The sequence below is a fragment of the Nerophis lumbriciformis genome, linkage group LG24 (genome assembly GCF_033978685.3).
Source record: "Nerophis lumbriciformis linkage group LG24, RoL_Nlum_v2.1, whole genome shotgun sequence".
Taxonomy (NCBI): domain Eukaryota; kingdom Metazoa; phylum Chordata; class Actinopteri; order Syngnathiformes; family Syngnathidae; genus Nerophis; species Nerophis lumbriciformis.
Genome location: NC_084571.2, coordinates 37785001 through 37810718, shown reverse-complemented (window position 1 = coordinate 37810718; position 25718 = coordinate 37785001). Strand labels below are relative to the sequence as shown.

At 39.2% G+C, this 25718-nt stretch overlaps 1 protein-coding gene across 1 annotated transcript in view; it reads left to right on the top strand.

Moving 5' to 3' along the window:
* The first annotated feature begins 912 nt into the window (after positions 1 to 912).
* trip10a (thyroid hormone receptor interactor 10a) overlaps positions 913 to 25718 on the top strand; it is a 145368-nt gene continuing 120562 nt past the window's right edge. The window contains exon 1 of the mRNA XM_061982065.1: positions 913 to 1226. Within this exon, the coding sequence (XP_061838049.1) occupies positions 1203 to 1226 (24 nt within the window). The 5' untranslated portion in view covers positions 913 to 1202. The remainder of the gene's footprint in view (positions 1227 to 25718) is intronic.

Below are 25718 nucleotides of genomic sequence, written 5' to 3'. Positions count from 1 at the left end.
GTTTATTTATTTTAACATAAAATCATCGTGTGTACAACTATTTTAATTTTTTTTCAATACAAGTTTTTATTTATTTTATTTCTGCTTGTATTTCTTTTATTTGTGTTTTATTGTTGTATGTTTTTTCTTCTGTGATATGAATTCCACCTGGGATAAGAAACATATTGATTATTCATTTAGTTGATTTATTTTAGCCCAAAATCTTTTTTTTTTTTTTTTTTAAATACAAGTTTTTATTTATTTAATTTCTGCTTGTGTTTCTTTTATTTGTGTTTTTATCAATGTATGTTTTTTCTTCTGTGATATGAATCCTACCTGGGATTCATTATTAATAAAATGTATTTATTTTAGCACAAAAACATTGTGTGTACATACATTTTATTTATTTATTTTATTTCTGCTTGTCCATCAATCCATCCATTTTCTACCGCTTGTCCCTTTTGGGGTCACGGGGGGGTGCTGGAGCCTTTTTAAAAAAAATTTATACAAGTTTTGATTTATTTTATTTCCGCTTGTATTTCTTTTATTTGTGTTTTTATCGTCTTATTTTATTTCTTCTGCGATATGGATCCCAACTTTTATCATAACATTGCACAAATGTCCAGTTTTTCATGTAAAATTTTGACTCGCGTCGAGAAAAATGACAACTTTTATTATAACACTTTTTCTTGTGAAATTGTGCCCTTTTTCTTGTGAAATTCCACAACAAACTTTATTTTTATTGTTTTTTTTGTTTTTTTTAAATATTTGCATAGCATGCATATATTATTAATGTTGTAAATACAAATCTTTACAGGAGGTACTTTACAAGTACGTGGCGTGGCGTGTCACGTGACGCGGTACGTGCGCGCGTCGCACCAAATACGTCACAACGTCTGCGCGTGCGCGCGCGCCCCCCGGGCCCAGGCCCCGCCCACACTGTCATGTAATGTTTGCGCGCTGGCCCTTTAAGGGTTTTAAGGATTTGGGAGTGACGCGGATATGAAACCCAGTTTCATCTCGCTTTCCCTCCGCTATGAAAAATATTTGGACAAACTAGACTAGCAGCTGTGCGCGGGCTTTAATGAGCCAATTATGTGAGCGTGTTGACGTGACTTGTTGAAGGAAGCGACGCCTCTGCGACAAACTCCCGAGACAACTTCGGAGAAGTTCTTTTTGTATATTCCCTTCGGCGGTGGTGAGGCTGGGCCAGCGGGCTGAACATGGACTGGGGCACCGAGCTTTGGGTGAGTCGCTGCGGGACATAGCACCAAGATAGGCGGGGAATGTATGCTGGCTTTATGCTTAGCTAGCTGCTTGTATTTAACGGTGGTGCGTTCAGGTTCACCCACAGAGTACACGTAACGAGAATTCCCCCACTTGTAAAAGTTAGTCCAATATAACTAACTTTTTAACTTCTTTAGGCACTCATATAAGTCTTCACTATGCAAAAAATCCGTGCTAGTTTTATGAAATACTCATATAAATGTATATATTTAAAAAAAAAAGAAAAAAAGAAAAAAATGCAGGTGTGCCTAATGTTGTGTCCGCACATCAAGGTTGTGACGTCACATCCTTTATGTTGATGGCACTGCAAAAAAAAAAAAGCTGCTGCGTGTTTGTAAACACTAAGGTTGCCCAGGAGGCTTGAATGCATTAAACCAGTGTTTTTCCAACCTTTTTATTTTATTTTATTTTATATAATATTTATTCATTTGATAGGGAAATCATAATACAGGTACTGAGAAAACAGACACTCTTTTTTTTTTTTTTTTTTTTTTTAATGTCCCAACCCCCCTCAGCCCCCCCAAAAAATTCAGTAAAAATAAATAAATAAATAAATAAAATTACAGAAAAATCATATTTATTTATAAGAAAATTATATTAAAAAGAAAAAAAGAAGTCCTTCATTCTGACAGCCTTCTTGACTGCACTTAAATGTAGAATATATGTATAATATACTTATATTATTCATATATTATATATATATATATAATACATTATATATATTATTTATTATTGTATATTGTGAGCTGTGGTGCTGAATTTCCCCCAGGGATCAATTAAGTACTTTCTATCCTATTATATTCTATAATGCATATGCTCCTTTTGACTGTACATGTACTGTAAATGTATAATGTATTTATATTATTCACATGTGAATAATGCTATAAAATAGACTGTATTTATGTTATTCACATGTGAATAATGCTGTATAATAGCCTGTATTTATGTTATTCACATGTGAATAATGCTGTATAAGACTGTATTTATGTTATTCACATGTGAATAATGCTGTAAAATAGACTGTATTTATGTTGTTCACATGTGAATAATGCTGTGTAATAGCCTGTATTTATGTTATTCACATGTGAGTAATGCTGTAAAATAGACTGTATTTATGTTATTCACATGTGAATAATGCTGTATAATAGCCTGTATTTATGTTATTCACATGTGAATAATGCTGTATAAGACTGTATTTATTTTATTCACATGTGAATAATGCTGTATAATAGCCTGTATTTATGTTATTCACATGTGAATAATGCTGTATAAGACTGTATTTATGTTATTCACATGTGAATAATGCTGTATAAGACTGTATTTATTTTATTCACATGTGAATAATGCTGTATAATAGACTGTATTTATGTTATTCACATGAGAATAATGCTGTATAATAGACTGTATTTATGTTATTCACATGTGAATAATGCTTTATAAGACTGTATTTATTTTATTCACATGTGAATAATGCTGTATAATAGACTGTATTTATGTTATTAACATGTGAATAATGCTGTATAATAGACTATTTGTTATTCACATGTGAATAATGCTTTATAAGACTGTATTTATTTTATTCACATGTGAATAATGCTGTATTATAGACTGTATTTGTTATTCACATGTGAATAATGCTGTATAAGACTGTATTTTTTTATTCACATGTGAATAATGCTGTATTATAGACTGTATTTATGTTATTCACATGTGAATAAAGCTGTATAAGACTGTATTTTTTTTATTCACATATGAATAATGCTGTATAATAGACTGTATTTATGTTATTCACATGTGAATAATGCTGTATAATAGACTATTTGTTATTCACATGTGAATAATGCTGTATACTAGACTATGTATGTTATTCACATGTGAATAATGCTGTATAATAGACTGTATTTATGTTATTCACATGTGAATAATGCTGTAAAATACCGGTAGACTGTATTTATGTTGTTCACATGTGAATAATGCTGTATAATAGCCTGTATTTATGTTATTCACATGTGAATAATGCTGTATAATAGACTGTATTTATGTAATTTACATGTGAATAATGCTGTGTAATAGACTGTATTTATATTATTCGCATGTTAAAAATGCTGTATAATAGACTGTATTTATATTATTCACATGTGAATAATGCTGTATAATAGACTGTATTTATGTTATTCACATGTGAATAATGTTGTATAATAGACTGTATTTGTGTTATTCACATGTGAATAATGCTGTATAAGACTATTTATTTTATTCACATGTGAATAATGCTGTATAATAGACTGTATTTATGTTATTCACATGTGAATAATGCTGTATAATAGACTGTATTTATGTTATTCACATGTGAATAATGTTGTATAATAGACTGTATTTATGTTATTCACATGTGAATAATGCTGTCTAATAGACTGTATTTATGTTATTCACATGTGAATAATGCTGTATAAGACTGTATTTTTTTATTCACATGTGAATAATGCTGTATAATACTGTATTTATGTTATTCACATGTGAATAATGCTGTATAATAGACTATTTGTTATTCACATGTGAATAATGCTGTATAATAGACTGTATTTATGCTATTCACATGTGAATAATGCTGTATAATAGACTGTATTTGTTATTCACATGTGAATAATGCTGTATAATAGACTGTATTTATATTATTCACATGTGAATAATGCTGTATAAGACTATTTATTTTATTCACATGTGAATAATGCTGTATAATAGATTGTATTTGTATTATTCACATGTGAATAATGCTGTATAATAGACTGTATTTATGTTATTCACATGTGAATAATGCTGTATAATAGACTGTATTTATATTATTCACATGTGAATAATGCTGTATAATAGACTGTATTTGTTATTCACGTGTGAATAATGCTGTATAATAGACTGTTATTCACATGTGAATAATGCTGTATAATAGACTGTATTTATGTTATTCACATGTGAATAATGTTGTATAATAGACTATTTATATTATTCACATGTGAATAATGCTGTATAATACTGTATTTGTTATACACATGTGAATAATGCTGTATAATAGACTGTATTTATATTATTCACATGTGAATAATGTTGTATAATAGACTGTATTTATATTATTCACATGTAAAAAATACCTTAAGTGTTTATTGTCTATTGTGAGCGAACTGTGGTAGTGAATTTCCCCCAGGGATCAATAAAGTACTTTCTATTCTATTCCATTCTATTCTATGTAACTAATTATGCAGCCCCAGGTCACGTCAAATTGTTTCGGTGTACCCCTCAGATTGTATAAAATTTTCTCTAAATCTAAGAAAAACATGTGGTCCTTAAGCCATACTGTGGTTTCTACTCCAATAAAATCCTCCTGCGAGCTATTAATGATGCAAAGGCGATACTATCCCTAAAAGTCTGCTTAATTTTTTTGATAGTTGGGTGCGATTCCAAAAAATAGCCGATTCTGCACAAAATTTAGTGCATCTGCAAGATGTTTAAAAAATGACCAGAACATGCGTGTCATGTTTGCAGCGATTACATGCAATATTGGCATACATTTGGGAAAGTTTAGCGTTATTAAAATATATGCGATGGACAACCTTAAACTGTAGTAGATTAAGCTTTGAACAAGATGTGCTATCATTTATTTGATTTACAGTCATTGTCATCCAAAACTTTGCCAAACTCCGTAAAAAGTCGTTCTGGCAATTGTTGGATATGAATTCAAACCATAACCAAGCATGCGTCACTATAGCTCTTGTCTCAAAGTAGGTGTACTGTCCCCACCTGTCACATCACACCCTGACTTATTTAGAGTTTTTTTTGGTGTTTTCCTGTGTGTAGTGTTTTACTTCTTGTCTTGCGCTCCTATTTTTGGTGTTGATCGTCATGTCATGTACGGATGTGCTTTGTGGACGCCGTCTGCTGCTCCACACGCTGTAAGTCTTTGCCGTCGTCCAGCATTCTGTTTTTGTTTACTTTGCAGCCAGTTCAGTTTTGCATAGCCGTCCCTAAGCTTCAATGCCTTTTCTTAGCGGCACTCACCTTTTTGTTTATTTTTGGTTTAAGCGTTAGCTACCTGTTTTCTCGACATCTACAAAGCAATTAGCTACCTGCTGCCACCTACTGATATGGAAGAGTATTACACGGTTACGCTGCCGAGCTCCAGACAGCACAGACAGTCAACAACAACACATTTGCGGATTATGATGACTGGTTTGCAAAAATAATTTTAACCCAATTAGGTGAAATTAGATAATCTCCCACGGCACACCAGACTGTATCTCATGGTACACTAGTGTGCCGCGGCACAGTGGTTGAAAAACACTGCATTACACCATTCGGGGATAGGCTCCATTGTTGACGCTTTGCTTCCAGAGAGATGCTGTTATTTTACGTTTGCAACCAAATCATCATCCAGTAGGACCTCATTAATGCACAAAAAGGTATGAGTTGTAATATAATAATAATTACATTACCGCTTCTATGTTAACTACCTCTCTTTGTTTATAATGAGTCAGAACGTCAAATTGTATCAGGTAATGATCGCACATTACTTTAGTATACGGGAGTATCATGGCTTTGGAGGTGGTGACCCCCCCCTGACAAGCACTAGATCTATTGTATTACCGTTGCGATGCGTAGGTTCATTTATCATTTGTGTAAGACCACAGCTATCAATTATAGTCTGGAGCGCCACGCACGGAGGGTCCGATGGGGTATTCGTATGGATATTAAAATCCCCCATTATAATTATATTATCTGCGTGCGTCACAAAATCAGCAACAAACTCTGAGAATTCACTGTTAAAGTCAATTTTCTGCTGGATCTACTCTCTATTTTATGCTGCAGCTGTTACATATACTGTAATATTGTACATGGTCATTGTTATGTATTGTATATATTATATAAAAATAGATCAGTATATATCATATACTGTATATATAATATGTAAATATTACATTTTTTTATATTTTATATTGCTACTACGGTACATTTTTAGTCTACTTTATACCTGCATTATTCTTTCCATCCTTATAAAAACAATAATAATAATAACAATAATAATAATAATGGATTAGATTTTATAATCCATTATATATAAAAATGCTGATTATTACTACTTGTTCATTTAGCTGACACAAAAACACATTCTGACCATAAGATCAAAGAACCTAAAGGTAAACAATGATGTAGTAAAGCAATTGTGCACAGTTCATCATCATTTAGCTCATCCACTTGAATCAAAATGCGTTCTCGCTTGTCATGTTCGGTTAAGTCATGGGGTCGGCAACCCAAAATGTTAAAAGAGCATTATTAAACGGAAAATAATACAGAAAAAAATGTCTGGAGCCACAAAAAATGTAAAGTCTTACGGTATATAAGTGTTATAATGAAGACAACACATGATATAAGTGTCTATATCAGCTATATTAGCCTACTATCAATATGACTTTAAAAGTCTTATATAAGTGTTATAATGAAGACAACACATGATGTAAGTGTCTATATTAGCCTACTATCAAAATTACTTTAAAAGTCTTATATAAGTGTTATAACGAAGGCAACACATGATGTAAGTGTCTATATCAGCTATAATAGCCTACTATCAAAATGACTATGTGTCGCAGGCTGACGCAAATCTTTGTTGTCAGAAATGTTGAAATGTAATATTTATTCTACAGCCTGGTGGTAGCGGGGGGTGTATATTGTAGCGTCCCGGAAGAGTTAGTGTTGCAAGGGCTTCTGGGTATTTGTTCTGTTGTGTTTATGTTGTGTTGCGGTGCGGATGTTCTCCCGAAATGTGTTTTGTCATTCTTGTTTGGTGTGGGTTCACAGTGTGGCGCTTATTTGTAACAGTGTTAAAGTTGTTTATACGGCCACCCTCAGTGTGACCTGTATGGCTGTTGACCAAGTAATATATCTTGTCTTTGCAGTCTATTCAATTGAATATAAGTTGAAAAGGATTTGTTGTATTCTCTTTTTATTTACCATTTACACAACGTGACAACTTGACTGCTTTTGTATACGTGCTGCTTCGGTGCCACGACAGAAATAAGAAATAATGCAATTTCAGTTCATTTGTTGCAGACAGCCAGAAGATACAAACATGTTCAAGAGAGTACTAAAAGTTTTACATGTAAAATGCATTTAAACGATGCATGAAATTGATATTTTCCCATTTAACGTCACTTGTACCTACTTTTACTAGCAAAGACTGCAATGGGCAGAGAGGAAAGAGGGAAGGGCCGCCTCTCTACCTCAATTTACGAGCCCAATTGGTTCTGCGACGGAGCGCTTTACTCAAAACACTTGTATCTCAAATCACAGTTTCTCTCTAGAATGAGTTGAAATCAATTAAATTGGTATTTGGTCCCCGCTAAGCTGCACAATTTTAACATGTAACATGCCTTCTGAAAAGAAAAGCTAACTTTTAGATCATTCATTTTGTATGAAAACAATACAGAAGAATGTACTACTAACTACGGTAGTTTTATCAAGTATTTAGGCCTGGGTCATGTAGCCTCAAAAAATAAAAGACATTTACCGTATTTTTCGGAGTAAAAGTCGCTCCGGAGTATAAGTCGCACCGGCCGAAAATGCATAATAAAGAAGGTAGCGGGGGTGTATAATGTAGCCCGGAAGAGTTAGGGCTGCATGGGATTCTGGGTATTTGTTCTGTTGTGTTTATGTTGTGTTACGGTGCATAATAAAGAAGGGAAAAAACATACAGGTAAAAGCCAGTAAATTAGAATATTTTGAAAAACTTGATTTATTTCAGTAATTGCATTCAAAAGGTGTAACTTGTACATTATATTTATTCATTGCACACAGACTGATGCATTCAAATGTTTATTTCATTTAATTTTGATGATTTGAAGTGGCAACAAATGAAAATCCAAAATTCCGTGTGTCACAAAATTAGAATATTACTTAAGGCTAATACAAAAAAGGGATTTTTAGAAATGTTGGCCAACTGAAAAGTATGAAAATGAAAAATATGAGCATGTAAAATACTCAATACTTGGTTGGAGCTCCTTTTGCCTCAATAACTGCGTTAATGCGGCGTGGCATGGAGTCGATGAGTTTCTGGCACTGCTCAGGTGTTATGAGAGCCCAGGTTGCTCTGATAGTGGCCTTCAACTCTTCTGCGTTTTTGGGTCTGGCATTCTGCATCTTCCTTTTCACAATACCCCACAGATTTTCTATGGGGCTAAGGTCAGGGGAGTTGGCGGGCCAATTTAGAACAGAAATACCATGGTCCGTAAACCAGGCACGGGTAGATTTTGCGCTGTGTGCAGGCGCCAAGTCCTGTTGGAACTTGAAATCTCCATCTCCATCTCCATAGAGCAGGTCAGCAGCAGGAAGCATGAAGTGCTCTAAAACTTGCTGGTAGACGGCTGCATTGACCCTGGATCTCAGGAAACAGAGTGGACCGACACCAGCAGATGACATGGCACCCCAAACCATCACCCAACCATGCAAATTTTGCATTTCCTTTGGAAATCGAGGTCCCAGAGTCTGGAGGAAGACAGGAGAGGCACAGGATCCACGTTGCCTGAAGTCTAGTGTAAAGTTTCCACCATCAGTGATGGTTTGGGGTGCCATGTCATCTGCTGGTGTCGGTCCACTCTGTTTCCTGAGATCCAGGGTCAACGCAGCCGTCTACCAGCAAGTTTTAGAGCACTTCATGCTTCCTGCTGCTGACCTGCTCTATGGAGATGGAGATTTCAAGTTCCAACAGGACTTGGCGCCCAGCGCAAAATCTACCCGTGCCTGTGTTATAAATATTACATTTTAAAGTATTCATCGGTCGATAATATCGGCAGCGTTTCCACAGAGTGTTTCCAGAGCCTGAAATGTGGGTGTCAGGGACAGACGCAGAAGGAGATTTTTACAACTAAGTTCTAAAGCTTAGTGATACATCAGATGTATCAGATTTTAGGTGTTTTTTTTTTTTTTACCCTTCGTGTTCATATTTCGCTACGTTTGTTGCATTTTTGTTGCGTTTCTGTCAGGTTAAAACACCGAACTATCTATTACACAAGACAAGAAGAAGGAATCAGGCAGAGACAGAGTTGAATTTTGCTCATGAGGAGAGACGTATTGGGCTGTACACTCAGTTACAGTTTCACCCTACACTCCAAGGTACAGTCCCACATGCTCCTCTATTTATCCGGGAGGTCCCTAGTTAACATCACCGAGGCTGCTTCTGAAGGGAGGGGTAACGCAAGCAGCCCAAGTAGACACAATACATGATTATTCAGAATGGAAATGTGCAGATTTCGCCCTGTCTCTGTTTTGTCTGCGTTGAGGTACTCGATGTCCGTCCTTGGCTGTCAGCAGGCAGGGTCTGGAAACGAACTGCTGACACGAGACAACTCGCAAAGCAAGATTGGAAAAGTACAACTTCAGCACAATTGATAATACCTATAGCAACTGCCTTTAAGCATAAGAGTTGTGTGATAACTTATACGTAATTATTCCTTTTTTTTTCGTTTCGCTTGATTGTAAAATATGTGGATGGAGAGGGGGTGTGACTTTCATATGTTGTCAATATTCAGTGTTTTATCCTTCATAGTTAATATTGTAAATCACACGTTCTTTATTTTCATGTACATTCTGGGTGTCTCATTCAGTAAAAATAATGTAAAAAATGTTTTAAGGCGGTCTGTCATAACATTTTTAGCATTCAGACATTTTGTGTTAGTGTTCCTAGAACTAGATGTATACCGGCTCCCAGACACATTTTTTTTCTCTAAATTTGGCCCCCCGAGGCAAAATAATTGCCCACGCCTGATCTATTAGATAGCTAACATGTTAAGAATGAATCAATAATACAATTATTTACATTGAGTCTATCAGAGTGCTAAAACTGGGCAGCTTTTTATCTACATCAATTAAAGATGCGCGGATAGGCAATTATTTCATCCGCAACCGCATCACAAAAGTCGTCAACCATCCGCCATCCACCCGAACTAACATTTAATCAAAACCGCACCCGCCCGCCATCCGCCCGTTGTTATATATCTAATATAGACGATGCAAGGCATTAGTGAGGTTATAAAGCTTTTGCCTGTTAAAGAAAGGAGACTGATCCAATGTAGCAGAGACATTCAATGCGTGCCACGCTGTCACAGCCCAGACGCACACCAGTGCGCAATCATCTGGGAGCCGCGCTGAGCGCACCTCCAAGCGCGCTCGCGCCACTCAAACTGCTGCTGGCAGCTGCGTTCACACATGCATCTGTAAGCCTTGTTTTAACATCCTGTGGCACTCTTCTGGGATCACGGCGGACGAAACTGCTCATGCTCAGGGTGTTTGTGGAGATTCGGGGTTTTGCACAAATGTGATGCACCATGTTAGATGTCCCGGTTTTGTGACTGTCGTAGACATAAACAGCGTCGCAGCTCTTGCAAATCACGTAGCCAGCATTACTATCATCCTGATTTACAACCTCATAAAAACGAGTCCACGCTGAACTTTTCTGGCCTTTTTTTCCCCTGGTCTTTATTTAGTATTCCCTTTTTTAGTTTGTCGCGTACCACGTTTGCTACCGGCGTTGCCATCTCTTTTTTTTTTCTTCTTCTGTTGTGGCATATGCTGCAGGTGCCTGCTCGTTTTTCGTATGTGGGTAACAACATTTAACTATGTATATATATTTCCGAATTGGTTTAACTGCCACCCGCCTGAATCTATTTAATATCTAATTTTTTTTAATTTCAACCGCCCGACCCGACCCGACGATAAAATCTAATTTTTTTTTATTTCAACCGCCCGACCCGCGGATAATCCGCGGACTCCGCGGTTGTGTCCGCAAACCGCGCATCTCTAACATCAATACAAAATGCTTGTTTTCTGTTTGAGTCGGTTAGATTTTTGTTTTGTTTGTTTTTATTGCTGCTATTTTAACCTGCTTTTTTTTTTAATATACAGGTAAAAGCCAGTAAATTAGAATATTTTGAAAAACTTGATTTATTTCAGTAATTGCATTCAAAAGGTGTAACTTGTACATTATATTTATTCATTGCACACAGACTGATGCATTCAAATGTTTATTTCATTTAATTTTGATGATTTGAAGTGGCAACAAATGAAAATCCAAAATTCCGTGTGTCACAAAATTAGAATATTACTTAAGGCTAATACAAAAAAGGGATTTTTAGAAATGTTGGCCAACTGAAAAGTATGAAAATGAAAAATATGAGCATGTACAATACTCAATACTTGGTTGGAGCTCCTTTTGCCTCAATTACTGCGTTAATGCGGCGTGGCATGGAGTCGATGAGTTTCTGGCACTGCTCAGGTGTTATGAGAGCCCAGGTTGCTCTGATAGTGGCCTTCAACTCTTCTGCGTTTTTGGGTCTGGCATTCTGCATCTTCCTTTTCACAATACCCCACAGATTTTCTATGGGGCTAAGGTCAGGGGAGTTGGCGGGCCAATTTAGAACAGAAATACCATGGTCCGTAAACCAGGCACGGGTAGATTTTGCGCTGTGTGCAGGCGCCAAGTCCTGTTGGAACTTGAAATCTCCATCTCCATAGAGCAGGTCAGCAGCAGGAAGCATGAAGTGCTCTAAAACTTGCTGGTAGACGGCTGCGTTGACCCTGGATCTCAGGAAACAGAGTGGACCGACACCAGCAGATGACATGGCACCCCAAACCATCACTGATGGTGGAAACTTTACACTAGACTTCAGGCAACGTGGATCCTGTGCCTCTCCTGTCTTCCTCCAGACTCTGGGACCTCGATTTCCAAAGGAAATGCAAAATTTGCATGGTTGGGTGATGGTTTGGGGTGCCATGTCATCTGCTGGTGTCGGTCCACTCTGTTTCCTGAAATCCAGGGTCAACGCAGCCGTCTACCAGCAAGTTTTAGAGCACTTCATGCTTCCTGCTGCTGACCTGCTCTATGGAGATGGAGATTTCAAGTTCCAACAGGACTTGGCGCCTGCACACAGCGCAAAATCTACCCGTGCCTGGTTTACGGACCATGGTATTTCTGTTCTAAATTGGCCCGCCAACTCCCCTGACCTTAGCCCCATAGAAAATCTGTGGGGTATTGTGAAAAGGAAGATGCAGAATGCCAGACCCAAAAACGCAGAAGAGTTGAAGGCCACTATCAGAGCAACCTGGGCTCTCATAACACCTGAGCAGTGCCAGAAACTCATCGACTCCATGCCACGCCGCATTAACGCAGTAATTGAGGCAAAAGGAGCTCCAACCAAGTATTGAGTATTGTACATGCTCATATTTTTCATTTTCATACTTTTCAGTTGGCCAACATTTCTAAAAATCCCTTTTTTGTATTAGCCTTAAGTAATATTCTAATTTTGTGACACACGGAATTTTGGATTTTCATTTGTTGCCACTTCAAATCATCAAAATTAAATGAAATAAACATTTGAATGCATCAGTCTGTGTGCAATGAATAAATATAATGTACAAGTTACACCTTTTGAATGCAATTACTGAAATGAATCAAGTTTTTCAAAATATTCTAATTTACTGGCTTTTACCTGTACATAAACAAGGTAATTTTTATTTTATTTTTATTTTTAAGCAATTTGCCTCTCTTTCCTTTTTAAATGAACATTTTTATAGTCGTTTTTAATTTTTGTAACAGCTGAATTAGCAGCACAGTTATAGTATAAATAAATATTTATGAATGAATAAGTCATCTTTGTTTATAAGCACAAGCCTAAACTAAATTAAGCTGCGTTTTAGATCGATGGAAAAATCATAGCCATTAAATATGTGTACGCTTTATAATCCGACTAGTCAACTAATGGTGATGACAAGGCGACTTTCAAAATAGTCGTTAGTCGCAGCCCTATGTCCACTGTGCTTCTATCTTATCGTACATGGCATCAGCATACCTACCTGGTGTGAGTCATTCCCCCGCAGTAAGCTGCTTAGTTTGTTTTGTTGTCACGGTCTTGTTCGCCTCGTAAAGATTTGCATTTCCTGCACTCCACTGGAGGCTTCTGTTGCTTTTTCAAACAAACTTTGCAGCGTGCAGTCATTTTGTTCCACGCCTGTTTCCAAAAAACCAAACAACTACCAACAAAGGTTTCGCCCTAGTTAGTGTCAGCATTAAGATATGTTTTCGTAGGTGTGCCGCTAAGGAAGTAAGGAGGAGGGTGGAATCTACGGAAGAAGGAAAAAATAATAATTTTTTGCTACATTTCTAAATCGTCTTCGACAAAAACTCGAATTTGTCGATACATCACCCATATGGAGTGAAGTTACTGCCAAAACTCCACAAATGTTCCACAAACACCCAAAAGGATTTGTAAGGAGAATAACTTCCTGTTCCACTCAGGATTTAATTCAAAGTCTCCCTACTAACCCACCAGTGCCTCTATGGAAATGCCCCCCTTTACCTCAAATAACTACTCACCCCCAAATCCTCCACACGACACCTCCGCTCCGGACAGGCTAACCTCCTCCAACCTCTTGAGGACAAAGGTACGAACAATGGGAGACCGGGCTTTCTGCTCCGCCGCTCCCAGTCTGTGGAACGCTCTCCCTGACCACCTGAGGGCACCACAGACTGTGGATTAGAGATGCGCGGTTTGCGGGCACAACCGCGGAGTCCGCGGATTATCCGCGGATCGGGCGGATGAAATTTAAAAAAATTAGATTTTATCTGCGGGTCGGGTCGGGTCGGGTGGTTAAAAAAAAATTAGATTTTAAATAGATTCAGGCGGGTGGCAGTTAAACCAATTCGGAAATATATATACATAGTTAAATGTTGTTACCCACATACGAAAATGCACCTGCTGCATATGCCACAACAGAAGAAAAAAAAGCGGAGCGGAGAAGTGACGCCTCGCCGGGGTCCGGGACCGAGGCCCCTTCCCCCGAGAGGGCCCCACCGGGAGCCGTAGCTGAGGCGATCCGCGAGAAGGGCCCGACGCACGTCCAGGGTCACCACCGCGCCCACCGCACCGACACCCCGCCTCGTCCGCCTTCGCCACGGCCGGCGTCACGCGCAGCAGGTAAGCAGCTTACCTGCCCACCACCTCTGTGGCCGGGGGCTCATAACAGGGGTCACTCCGCGCGCTCCGCCCGCGCAGCTTACCTGCCCGCCACCCCTGTTGCCGGGGGCGCGTAACAGGGGTCACTCCGCGCGCAGTGCGCTCACGAAAGGGGTGGGGCTCACCCTGGTTGATATAGACAGCAGGACGGTGGCCATGGAAGTTGGAACCCGCTAAGGAGTGTGTAACAACCCACCTGCCGAATCAACTAGCCCTGAAAATGGATGGCGCTGGAGCGTCGGGCCCATATACCCGGCCGTCGCCGGCAGCGAGACGTGCTTGGAGGTGCGCTCAGCGCGGCTCCCATATGATTGCGCACTGGTGTGCGTCTGGGTCGTGACAGCGTGGCACGCGAATGTCTGTGCTGCATTGGATCAGTCTCCTTTCTTTAACAGGCAAAAGCTTTATAACCTCACTAATGCCTTGCATCGTCTATATTAGATATATAACAACGGGCGGATGTGGGCGGATGCGGTTCTGATCAAATGTTAGATCGGGTGGATTGCGGATGGTTGACGACTTTCTGATGCGGTTGCGGATGAAATAATTGCCTATCCGCGCATCTCTACTGTGGATGCTTTTAAAAAAGGCTTAAAAACCCTTCTTTTTAAAAAAGCCTTCTTTTTTTTTTTAAATATATGCATACTAGTTCTAGCGATTTGTCTGTTCTAGTTTTTATTTTTATTTATTTTTATTATCTTTTTATTTATTTATTTATTTTAATTTTTTTTAATACACTAGCACTTTGAGGTTGTTTACTCAATGTAAAGTGATTTTTACAAATAAAATCTATTATTATTATTATTATTATTAAGTTAAAGCAACTTGCAAGTAGAACAAAAATGTTCTTGAAATTAAAGACAGTTTTCTTCAAGTTTAATACTTTTGGCACTGTTTTTCCACTTTTTGTTCCACACATGCGATTCTTCCATTCTCACCAGCAGCATCCATAATTCACACTCCACAACGACAGGTGGTGCTGCCGAGTCAATTTAAGGGCGACTGACTTACTGATTTTCGGTATCCATCCATCCATCTATCCATCTTCTTCCGCTTATCCGAGGTCGGGTCGCGGGGGCAGCAGCCTAAGCAGGGAAGCCCAGACTTTCCTCTCCCCAGCCACTTCGTCCAGCTCTTCCCGGGGGATCCCGAGGCGTTCCCAGGCCAGCCGGGAGACATAGTCTACCCAACGTGTTCTGGGTCTTCCCCGTGGCCTCCTACCAGTCGGATGTGCCCTAAACACCTCCCGAGGGAGGCGTTCGGGTGGCATCCTGACCAGATGCCCGAACCACCTCCTCTGGCTCCTCTCCATGTGGAGGAGCAGCGGCTTTACTTTGAGCTCCCCCCGGATGGCAGAGCTTCTCACCCTATCTCTAAGGGAGAGACCCGCCACTCGGCGGAGGAAACTCATTTCGGCCGCTTGTACCCGTGATCTTGTCCTTTCGGTCCTAACCCAAAGCTCATGACCATAGGTGAGGTTGGGAACGTAGATCGACCGGTAAATTGAGAGCTTTGCCTTCCGGCTCAGCTCCTTCTTCACCACAATGGATCGATACAGCGTCCGCATTACTGAAGACGCCGCACCGATCCGCCTGTCGATCTCACGATCCACTCTTCCCCTCACTCGTGAACAAGACTCCGAGGTACCTGAACTCCTTTAGGACCAAAACCCTTAAAACAAGTAAAACACTAACATAAAATCTGCTTAGTGAGAAGAATTATCTTACAGACAGAAAATAAGCAAATATCACCCTTATTTGAGATATTTCATCTTACTTAGATTTCAGTGTAAAACTGAAATCCAAACATGGTGTAGCTCTTCCTCTGAATGCAAGTGCTCCTACAGCAGGAATACAAATAGTGTATTACTACAAAATACAAACTCTGGCAAGACACCAACGCACTGCAGGTGATTTTTTTTTTTTTGTCATGAAAAGCGTGTTTATGTCCTTTTTGCGTTGAGCTGTTTAAAAAAGCATAATGTTTAAAACACATTTAATTAAAGCAAACTAGTCATAGTTTTAAAAACTTAAAATTAATCTGTCTCTGGAACCCTTATTAATGGTGACAAATAGAGATGTCTGATAATATCGGACTGCCGATATTATCGGCCGATAAATGCTTTAAAATGTAATATCGGAAATTATCGGTATCGGTTTCAAAAAGTATAATTTATGACTTTTTAAAAGGCCGCTGTGTACACGGACGTAGGGAGAAGTACAGAGCGGCAATAAACCTTAAAGGCACTGCCTTTGCGTGCCGGCCCAGTCACATAATATCTACGGCTTTTCACACACACAAGTGAATGCACCGCATACTTGGTCAACAGCCATACAGGTCACACTGAGGGTGGCCGTATAAACAACTTTAACACTGTTACAAATATGCGCCACACTGTGAACCCACACCAAACAAGAATGACAAACACATTTCGGGAGAACATCCGCACCGTAACACAACATAAACACAACAGAACAAATACCCAGTACCCCTTGCAGCACTAACTCTTCCGGGATGCTACAATATACACCCCCCGCTACCCCCCCTCTAACCTCAACCTCCTCGTGCTCTCTCAGGGAGAGCATGTCCCAAATTCCAAGCTGCTGTTTTGAGGCATGTTAAAAAAAATAATGCACTTTGTGACTTCAATAATAAATATGGCAGTGCCATGTTGGCATTTTTTTTCCATAACTTGAGTTGATTTACTTTGGGCAGCACGGTGGAAGAGGGGTTTGTGCATCTGCCTCACAATACGAAGGTCCTGAGTAGTCTTGGGTTCAATCCCAGGCTCGGGATCTTTCTGTGTGGAGTTTGCATGTTCTCCCCGTGACTGCGTGGGTTCCAAAGACATGCACCTGGGGATAGGTTGATTGGCAACACTAAAATTGGCCCTAGTGTGTGAATGTGAGTGTGAATGTTGTCTGTCTATCTGTGTTCGCCCTGCGATGAGGTTGCGACTTGTCCAGGGTGTACCCCGCCTTCCGCCCGATTGTAGCTGAGATAGGCTCCAGCGCCCCCCGCGACCCCAAAGGGAATAAGCGGTAGAAAATGGATGGATGGATGGAGTTGATTTATTTTGGAAAACCTTGTTACATTGTTTAATGCAGTGTTTTTCAACCACTGTGCCGCGGCACACTAGTGTGCCGTGAGATACAGTCTGGTGTGCCGTGGGAGATGATCTAATTTCACCTATTTGGGTTAAAAATATTTTTTGCAAACCAGTAATCCGCAAATAATGTGTTGTTGTTGAGTGTCGGTGCTGTCTGGAGATCGGCAGACTTACTACGTTATACTCTTCCATATCAGTAGGTGGCAGCAGGTAGCTAATTGCATCGTAGATGTCGGAAACAGCGGGAGGCAGTGTGCAGGTAAAAAAGGTGTCTAATGCTTAAACCAAAAATAAACTAAAGGTGAGTGCCCCTAAGAAAAGGCATTGAAGCTTAGGGAAGGCTATGCAGAACGAAACTAAAACTGAACTGGCTACAAAGTAAACAAAAACAGAATGCTGGACGACAGCAAAGACTTACTGTGGAGCAAAGACAGCGTCCAAAAAGTACATCCGAACATGACACGACAATCAACAATATCCCCACAAAGAAGGATAAAAACAACTGAAATATTCTTGATTGCTAAAACAAAGTAGGTGTGGAGAATAGCGGTCAAGGAAGACATGAAACTGCTACAGGAAAATACCAAAAAAAGAGAAAAAGCCAACAAAATAGGAGCGCAAGACAAGAAGTAAAACACTACACACAGGAAAACAGCAAAAAAGTCCAAATAAGTCAGGGTGTGATGTGACAGTACACCTACTTTGAGACAAGACCTATATTGATGCACGCTTGGTTATGCTTTAAAGTCATATCCAATAATTGCGACAACGACTTTTTACTGTCAATATCGGCTGCTGAGTTTCAGTTTTTAATTATTTCTGCTGGTGGTGTGCCTCCGCATTTTTTCAATGGAAAAAATGTGCCTTGGCTCAAAAAAGGTTGAAAAACACTGGTTTAATGCATCCAGCGGGGAATCACAACAAAATTAGACATAATAATGTGTTAATTCCACCACTGTATATATCGGTATCGCTTGATATCGGAATCGGTAATTAGGAGTTGGACAATATCGGAATATCGGATATCAGCAAAAAAGCCATTATCGGACATCTCTCGTGACAAATTATATCTGTGATTAAGCACAATTAATTTTGAATTAACTATTAACAAAATGTGATCAAATATTTTAATCCTTTGACAGCCTTAGTATTTTACTGGAGATGTCCGATAATAACGGCCTGCTGATATTATCGGCCGATAAATGCGTTAAAATGTCCATCCATCTATCCATTTTCTACCGCAATATCGGAAATTATCGGTATCGTTTTTTTTATTATCGGTATGTTTTTTTTTATTTTTTTTTTATTTTTTAAATAAATCAACATAAAAAACACAAGATATACTTACAATTTGTGCACTAACCCAAAAAACCTCCCTCCCCCATGTATTTCTGTTATTAATATTCTGGTTCCTACATTATATATCTGTCAATACTTGGTCTTGGGTGTTAGCTTTTCCGGGATGCAACGGAAAGTTGGCTCGGGCGAGACGGGAATGTGAGTACATTTTTTATTTAAAGACTATAATTACAAAACAAGGAAGTAAACAAAAGGCGGAGAACAAACTATGAAACCAAACACTTGCACAAAGGCAAAAACTATGAACAACAAAAAACACTAACTGTGGCAATAATAAACAAAACTTACTTGGCATGGACAAAAACGGCATGAAAAAGCGCAGCAAGGGTCATAAGTGTGTGGAGAGTATAAATGCGGGGATGTCGTCAGAACGACAAACTGAAAAGAATGAACTTAAATACTATGGACATGATTAGTGAAAACAGGTGCGCGACTCAAAACGTGAAACAGGTGCGTGACGTGACAGGTGAAAACTAATGGTTGCTATGGTGACAAAACAAAAGTGCACAAAAAGTCCAAAAACCAAAACGAACATGACCAAAACAAAAACATGATCACACAGACATGACAATATCAATATATATCAATACAGTCTGCAAGGGATACAGTCCGTAAGCACACATGATTGTGCGTGCTGCTGCTCCACTAATAGTACTAACCTTTAACACTTCATTTTACTCATTTTCAATTCATTACTAGTTTCTATGTAACTGTTTTTATATTGTTTTACTTTCTTTTTTATTCAAGAAAATGTTTTTAATTATCTTATTTTATATATATATATATTTTTTAAAGTACCTTATCTTCACCATACCTGGTTGTCCAAATTAGGCATAATAATATGTTGATTCCATGACTGTATACAGGTAAAAGCCAGTAAATTAGAATATTTTGAAAAACTTGATTTATTTCAGTAATTGCATTCAAAAGGTGTAACTTGTACATTATATTTATTCATTGCACACAGACTGATGCATTCAAATGTTTATTTCATTTAATTTTGATGATTTGAAGTGGCAACAAATGAAAGTCCAAAATTCCGTGTGTCACAAAATTAGAATATTGTGTAAGGGTTAAATTTTGAAGACACCTGGTGCCACAAACTAATCAGCTGATTAACTCAAAACACCTGCAAAGGGCTTTAAATGGTCTCTCAGTCCAGTTCTGAAGCCTACACAAACATGGGGAAGACTTCAGATTTGACAGCTGTCCAAAAGGCAACCATCGACACATTGCACAAGGAGGGAAAGACACAAAAGGTTATTGCTGAAGAGGCTGGCTGTTCTCAGAGCTCTGTGTCCAAACACATTAATGGAGAGGCAAAGGGAAGGAAAAACTGTGGTCAGAAAAAGTGTACAAGCGATAGGGATCACCGCGCCCTGGTCAAGATTGTGAAAAAAAACCCATTCAAAAATGTGGGGGAGATTCAGAAGGAGTGGACAGCTGCTGGAGTCAGTGCTTCAAGATCCACCACCAAGAGACGCTTGAAAGACATGGGTTTCAACTGCCGCATACCTCGTGTCAAGCCACTGTTGACCAAGAAACAGCGCGAAAAGCGTCTCACCTGGGCTAAGGAAAAAAAGAGCTGGACTGCTGCTGAGTGGTCCATAGTCATGTTTTCTGACGAAAGCAAATTTTGCATTTCCTTTGGAAATCGAGGTCCCAGAGTCTGGAGGAAGACAGGAGAGGCACAGGATCCACGTTGCCTGAAGTCTAGTGTAAAGTTTCCACCATCGGTGATGGTTTGGGGTGCCATGTCATCTGCTGGTGTCGGTCCACTCTGTTTCCTGAGATCCAGGGTCAACGCAGCCGTCTACCAGCAAGTTTTAGAGCACTTCATGCTTCCTGCTGCTGACCTGCTCTATGGAGATGGAGATTTCAAGTTCCAACAGGACTTGGCGCCTGCACACAGCGCAAAATCTAGCCGTGCCTGGTTTACAGACCATGGTATTTCTGTTCTAAATTGGCCCGCCAACTCCCCTGACCTTAGCCCCATAGAAAATCTGTGGGGTATTGTGAAAAGGAAGATGCAGAATGCCAGACCCAAAAACGCAGAAGAGTTGAAGGCCACTATCAGAGCAACCTGGGCTCTCATAACACCTGAGCAGTGCCAGAAACTCATCGACTCCATGCCACGCCGCATTAACGCAGTAATTGAGGCAAAAGGAGCTCCAACCAAGTATTGAGTATTGTACATGCTCATATTTTTCATTTTCATACTTTTCAGTTGGCCAACATTTCTAAAAATCCCTTTTTTGTATTAGCCTTAAGTAATATTCTAATTTTGTGACACCCGGAATTTTGGATTTTCATTTGTTGCCACTTCAAATCATCAAAATTAAATGAAATAAACATTTGAATGCATCAGTCTGTGTGCAATGAATAAATATAATGTACAAGTTACACCTTTTGAATGCAATTACTGAAATAAATCAAGTTTTTCAAAATATTCTAATTTACTGGCTTTTACCTGTATATCGGTTGATATCGGTATCGGTAATTAAAGAGTTGGACAATATCGGATATCGACAAAAAGCCTTTTTTGGACATCCCTATATTTTACCCTTTGGTTTAAACACCTTAGGGACAGCACTTTTCCTGACTTTCGTGCTGCTTTTAATACTTTTTTGTGGACTTCATGAATCTGCACTGCAACCACGTATTTTTTTTCCATTGTGGGATTAAAAAGAAAGTCTATCCTTCACTCACTTTTTTCATTCCCTTGGTTGGAATAACAAAGTTGTGTGGAAATAGACTAAATGTCACGTGTGCTGGTGTGACAATAAAGTACCTTGAGTGGTGAACATTCTCTGTTACATTGCAGCGATAACGACTGGGACGCCGCAGCCTCATTACGGTTCCCCCCCTCGGGCTATGTTCCTTGTCCTTTTTTCTATTCTGCGTGCTTGTGCAACAGCCTAATTAGTTTTGGCCTACTTTGATGTCAGATGGGTTTTCTTCATGTGTTTTTTTTTCTTGTCTCCATTGTGTGGTTAAAACAAAAAGTGTGACAGGAATAATTTGCTTCTGATAATCAAATCAATGGGCATCTGCCCACTGGTTAATCCTGTGGCTATTTTCAGATTAGTGGTGTGTAAAATCAGTGTCGCCACATGCTGTGATAGGGGTGGGGCTAGAGATAAGGGTGTCCAATGTCCGGCCTGGGGGCCAATTGCCTTCCACAGCTTGTTTTTTTTAATAAGTATACATACAGCAATGTTAAAGGGGAACATTATCACAATTTCAGAATGGTTAAAACCATTAAAAATCAGTTCCCACTGGCTTATTATATTTTTCGAAGATTTTTTCAAAATTTTACCCATCACGCAATATCCCTAAGAAAAGCTTCAAAGTGCCTGATTTTAACCATCGTTATAAACACCCGTCCATTTTCCTGTGACGTCACATAGTGATGCCAACACAAACAAACATGGCGCATAGAACAGCAAGCTATAGCGACATTAGCTCGGATTCAGACTCGGATTTCAGCGGCTTAAGCGATTCAACAGATTACGCATGTATTGAAACGGATGGTTGTAGTGTGGAGGCAGGTAGCGAAAACGAAATTGAAGAAGAAACTGAAGCTATTGAGCCATATCGGTTTGAACCGTATGCAAGCGAAAATGACGAAAACGACACGAGAGAAAGCGAGGACGAATTCGGCGATCGCCTTCTAACCAACGATTGGTATGTGTTTGTTTGGCATTAAAGGAAACTAACAACTATGAACTAGGTTTACAGCATATGAAATACATTTGGCAACAACATGCACTTTGAGAGTGCAGACAGCCCAATTTTCATCAATTAATATATTCTGTAGACATACCCTCATGTCAGCAGGCCAGGGAAGCTAGGGTCGATATTCTTCTCTTGATCATCTTCGGGACGGTGTGAGCCAAGACATCCATGGGGTTTAGCTCGCTCGTCTGCGGGAACAAACTGCCGCCATTGCTTGCCGTGCTAGCGAGGTCCTTTGTCCCTGAATTGCTCACACACTCCGGCAGATTCAATGGGGGTCTGGCGGCAGATTTCTTTGACTTTATGGTTGGAAATGCATCTGCTTTGAGTGTCGCAGGATATCCACACATTCTTGCCATCTCTGTCGTAGCATAGCTTTCGTCGGTAAAGTGTGCGGAACAAACGTCCAATTTCTCGCCACTTTCGCATCTTTGGGCCACTGGTGCAACTTGAATCCGTCCCTGTTCGTGTTGTTACACCCTCCGACAACACACCGACGAGGCATGATGTCTCCAAGGTACGGAAAACAGTCGAAAAAAACGGAAAATAACAGAGCTGATTTGACTCGGTGTTTGAGAAAATGGCGGATTGCTTCCCGATGTGACGTCACAACCGAGAGCGAATAATAGAAAGGCGTTTAATTCGCCAAAATCCACCCATTAAGAGTTCGGAAATCGGTTAAAAAATTATATGGTCTTTTTTTCTGCAACATCAAGGTATATATTGACGCTTACATAGGTCTGGTGATAAAGTTCCCCTTTAATATTTGCTTACATGTCCTTTGGCAAATTTCACTGCAATAAGGCGCTTTTGGTAGCCATCCACAAGCTTCTGCTTGAATTTTTGACCACTCCTCTTGACAAAATTGGTGCAGTTCAGCTAAATGTGTTGCTTTTCTGACATGGACTTGTTTCTTCAGCATTGTCCACACGTTTAAGTCAGGACTTTGGGAAGGCCATTCTAAAACCTTCATTCTAGCCTGATTGAGCCATTTCTTTACCACTTTTGAGGTGTGTTTGGGGTCATTGTCCTGTTGGAACACCCAACTGTGCCCAAGACCCAACCTCCGGGCTGATGATTTTAGCTTGTCCTGAAGAATTTGGAGGTAACCCTCCTTTTTCATTGTCCCATTTACTCTCTGTAAAGCAGCAGTTCCATTGGCAGCAAAACAGGCCCAGAGCATAATACTACCACCACCATGCTTGACGGTAGGCTTGGTGTTCCTGGCATTAAAGGCCTCACCTTTTCTCCTCCAAACCTATTGCTGGGTATTTGTTTCATCTGACATCACATGGACAAAGATAAGACCTTCTGGAGTTGTATTATTTTCTCAAAACTAGTATTCATCCACTTGTTGATTAGACTTAGACTTAGACAAACTTTATTGATCCACAAGGGAAATTGTTCCACACAGTAGCTCAGTTACAAAGGATGGAAAGGGTAAGGATATTTAATTGATTTTATATATTTATTTTAGTTGTATTTAATTTAGTATTAATAGCTGGTTATTGTCTGATGTAAAATCATATTCTTGAAATGTAATAAGCACTTATTCTTCTCTTGTATTGATACTTTACATTAGTTTTGGGCGATACTACAGATTTGGGTATCAATCCAATACCAAGTAGTTACAGGGCAACATTGGTCATATCGTTACTGATACTGATACTGATAATGTATGTATGTATGTATGTATGTGTATGCTTTCTTTAGTACTATTATCTTGTGTTAATCATATAGCGTTGTTTTTTTGTTTTTTGTTGTTGTTGTTGTGCTTGCTACCATGTTTCATCATTCCATGTATATACTGTCCTCTGGACCCCCCCATCAAAAGCTTCTTCTATCTTATTTGGGGGACCTTTTCACGTACCAACATCTTTAAATGATGACATTCACTACTATTGTAATTGCTATATGGTATTGTGAATAAACTTGAAACTATAAAACTAAACTATACTAATAATTAAAAAAAATAACCATTATAATCAGTAGGGGTGTAATGGTACGTGTATTTGTATTGAACCGCTTCGGTACGGGGGTTCCGGTTCGGTTCGGATGTGTACCGAACGAATTTCCACACGGACATATTAAGTAGCGTAACGCACGTTGTGTAAACAATGCACACCGAGGCACAACACACGGCATGCTAGCAGCTAACGGGCTAGGATAGACTGACCATACGTCCTCTTTTCACCGGACATGTCCTCTTTTGCGGAGCTGTCAGGGCGGAGTTTCTTAAATGCCTCAAATGTCCGGCATTTTGAGTTAGGGTTGCGTGTATTTTCAATGTGCGTTCAGGGTTAAGAAGGGGTTAAAAACAAAACAAAGTGTGTGCGCAGCAGCATTGGTGAGGGAGGGGCAGAGACAGAGAGAGAGAGAGAGTTATGATAAACGCGCATGCGTCGCCAGGCTCTGCTTTTTATCCATAGATTTATCACATTTAATTTGTATTATCTATAGCAGGGGTGTCAAAAGTGTGCCCCGAAGGCCATTTGCGGCCCACAGCTAATGTTTTAAAGGCCCACGGCACATTCTAAAAATACTATTAAAATAAACAAAAACATAACAAAAATGAAATAAAAAAAGCTTAAAGGTTAAATGTCATTTAGAAAAAGTTGCAATGTTGACTAATAAAACAAAACAGTTTTTTTTTCTCTTTCAAACTGTCATTGCTCAAAACATAATATTGAATCAAAATCAATGTTATTATGAATTATTGACCTATCCAAGGTTCCCATTACTTCACATCAAATATTCCACTAAGAAAAATATTTGTGGTGGAAGATTTTGCAAATTTGGTAAATAAATAACCCCAAAATTTGTATTTTGTTGTTTTCTTGCTGTACCGAAAATGAACCGAACCGTGACCTCTAAACCGAGGTACGTACTGAACCGAAATTTTTGTGTACCGTTACACCCCTAATAATCAGACAAATACACAGGATGGCGGTCTAACAATAGCAATTAAATATTCATAATATATATATATATATATATATATATATATATATATATATATATGTATATACCGTATTTTCCGCACCATAAGCCGCCCTGGGTTATAAGCCGCGCCTTCAATGAACGGCATATTTCAAAACTTTGTCCACCTATAAGCCGCCCCGTGTTATAAGCCGCATCTAACTGCGCTAAAGGAATGTCAAAAAAACAGTCAGATAGGTCAGTCAAACTTTAATAAT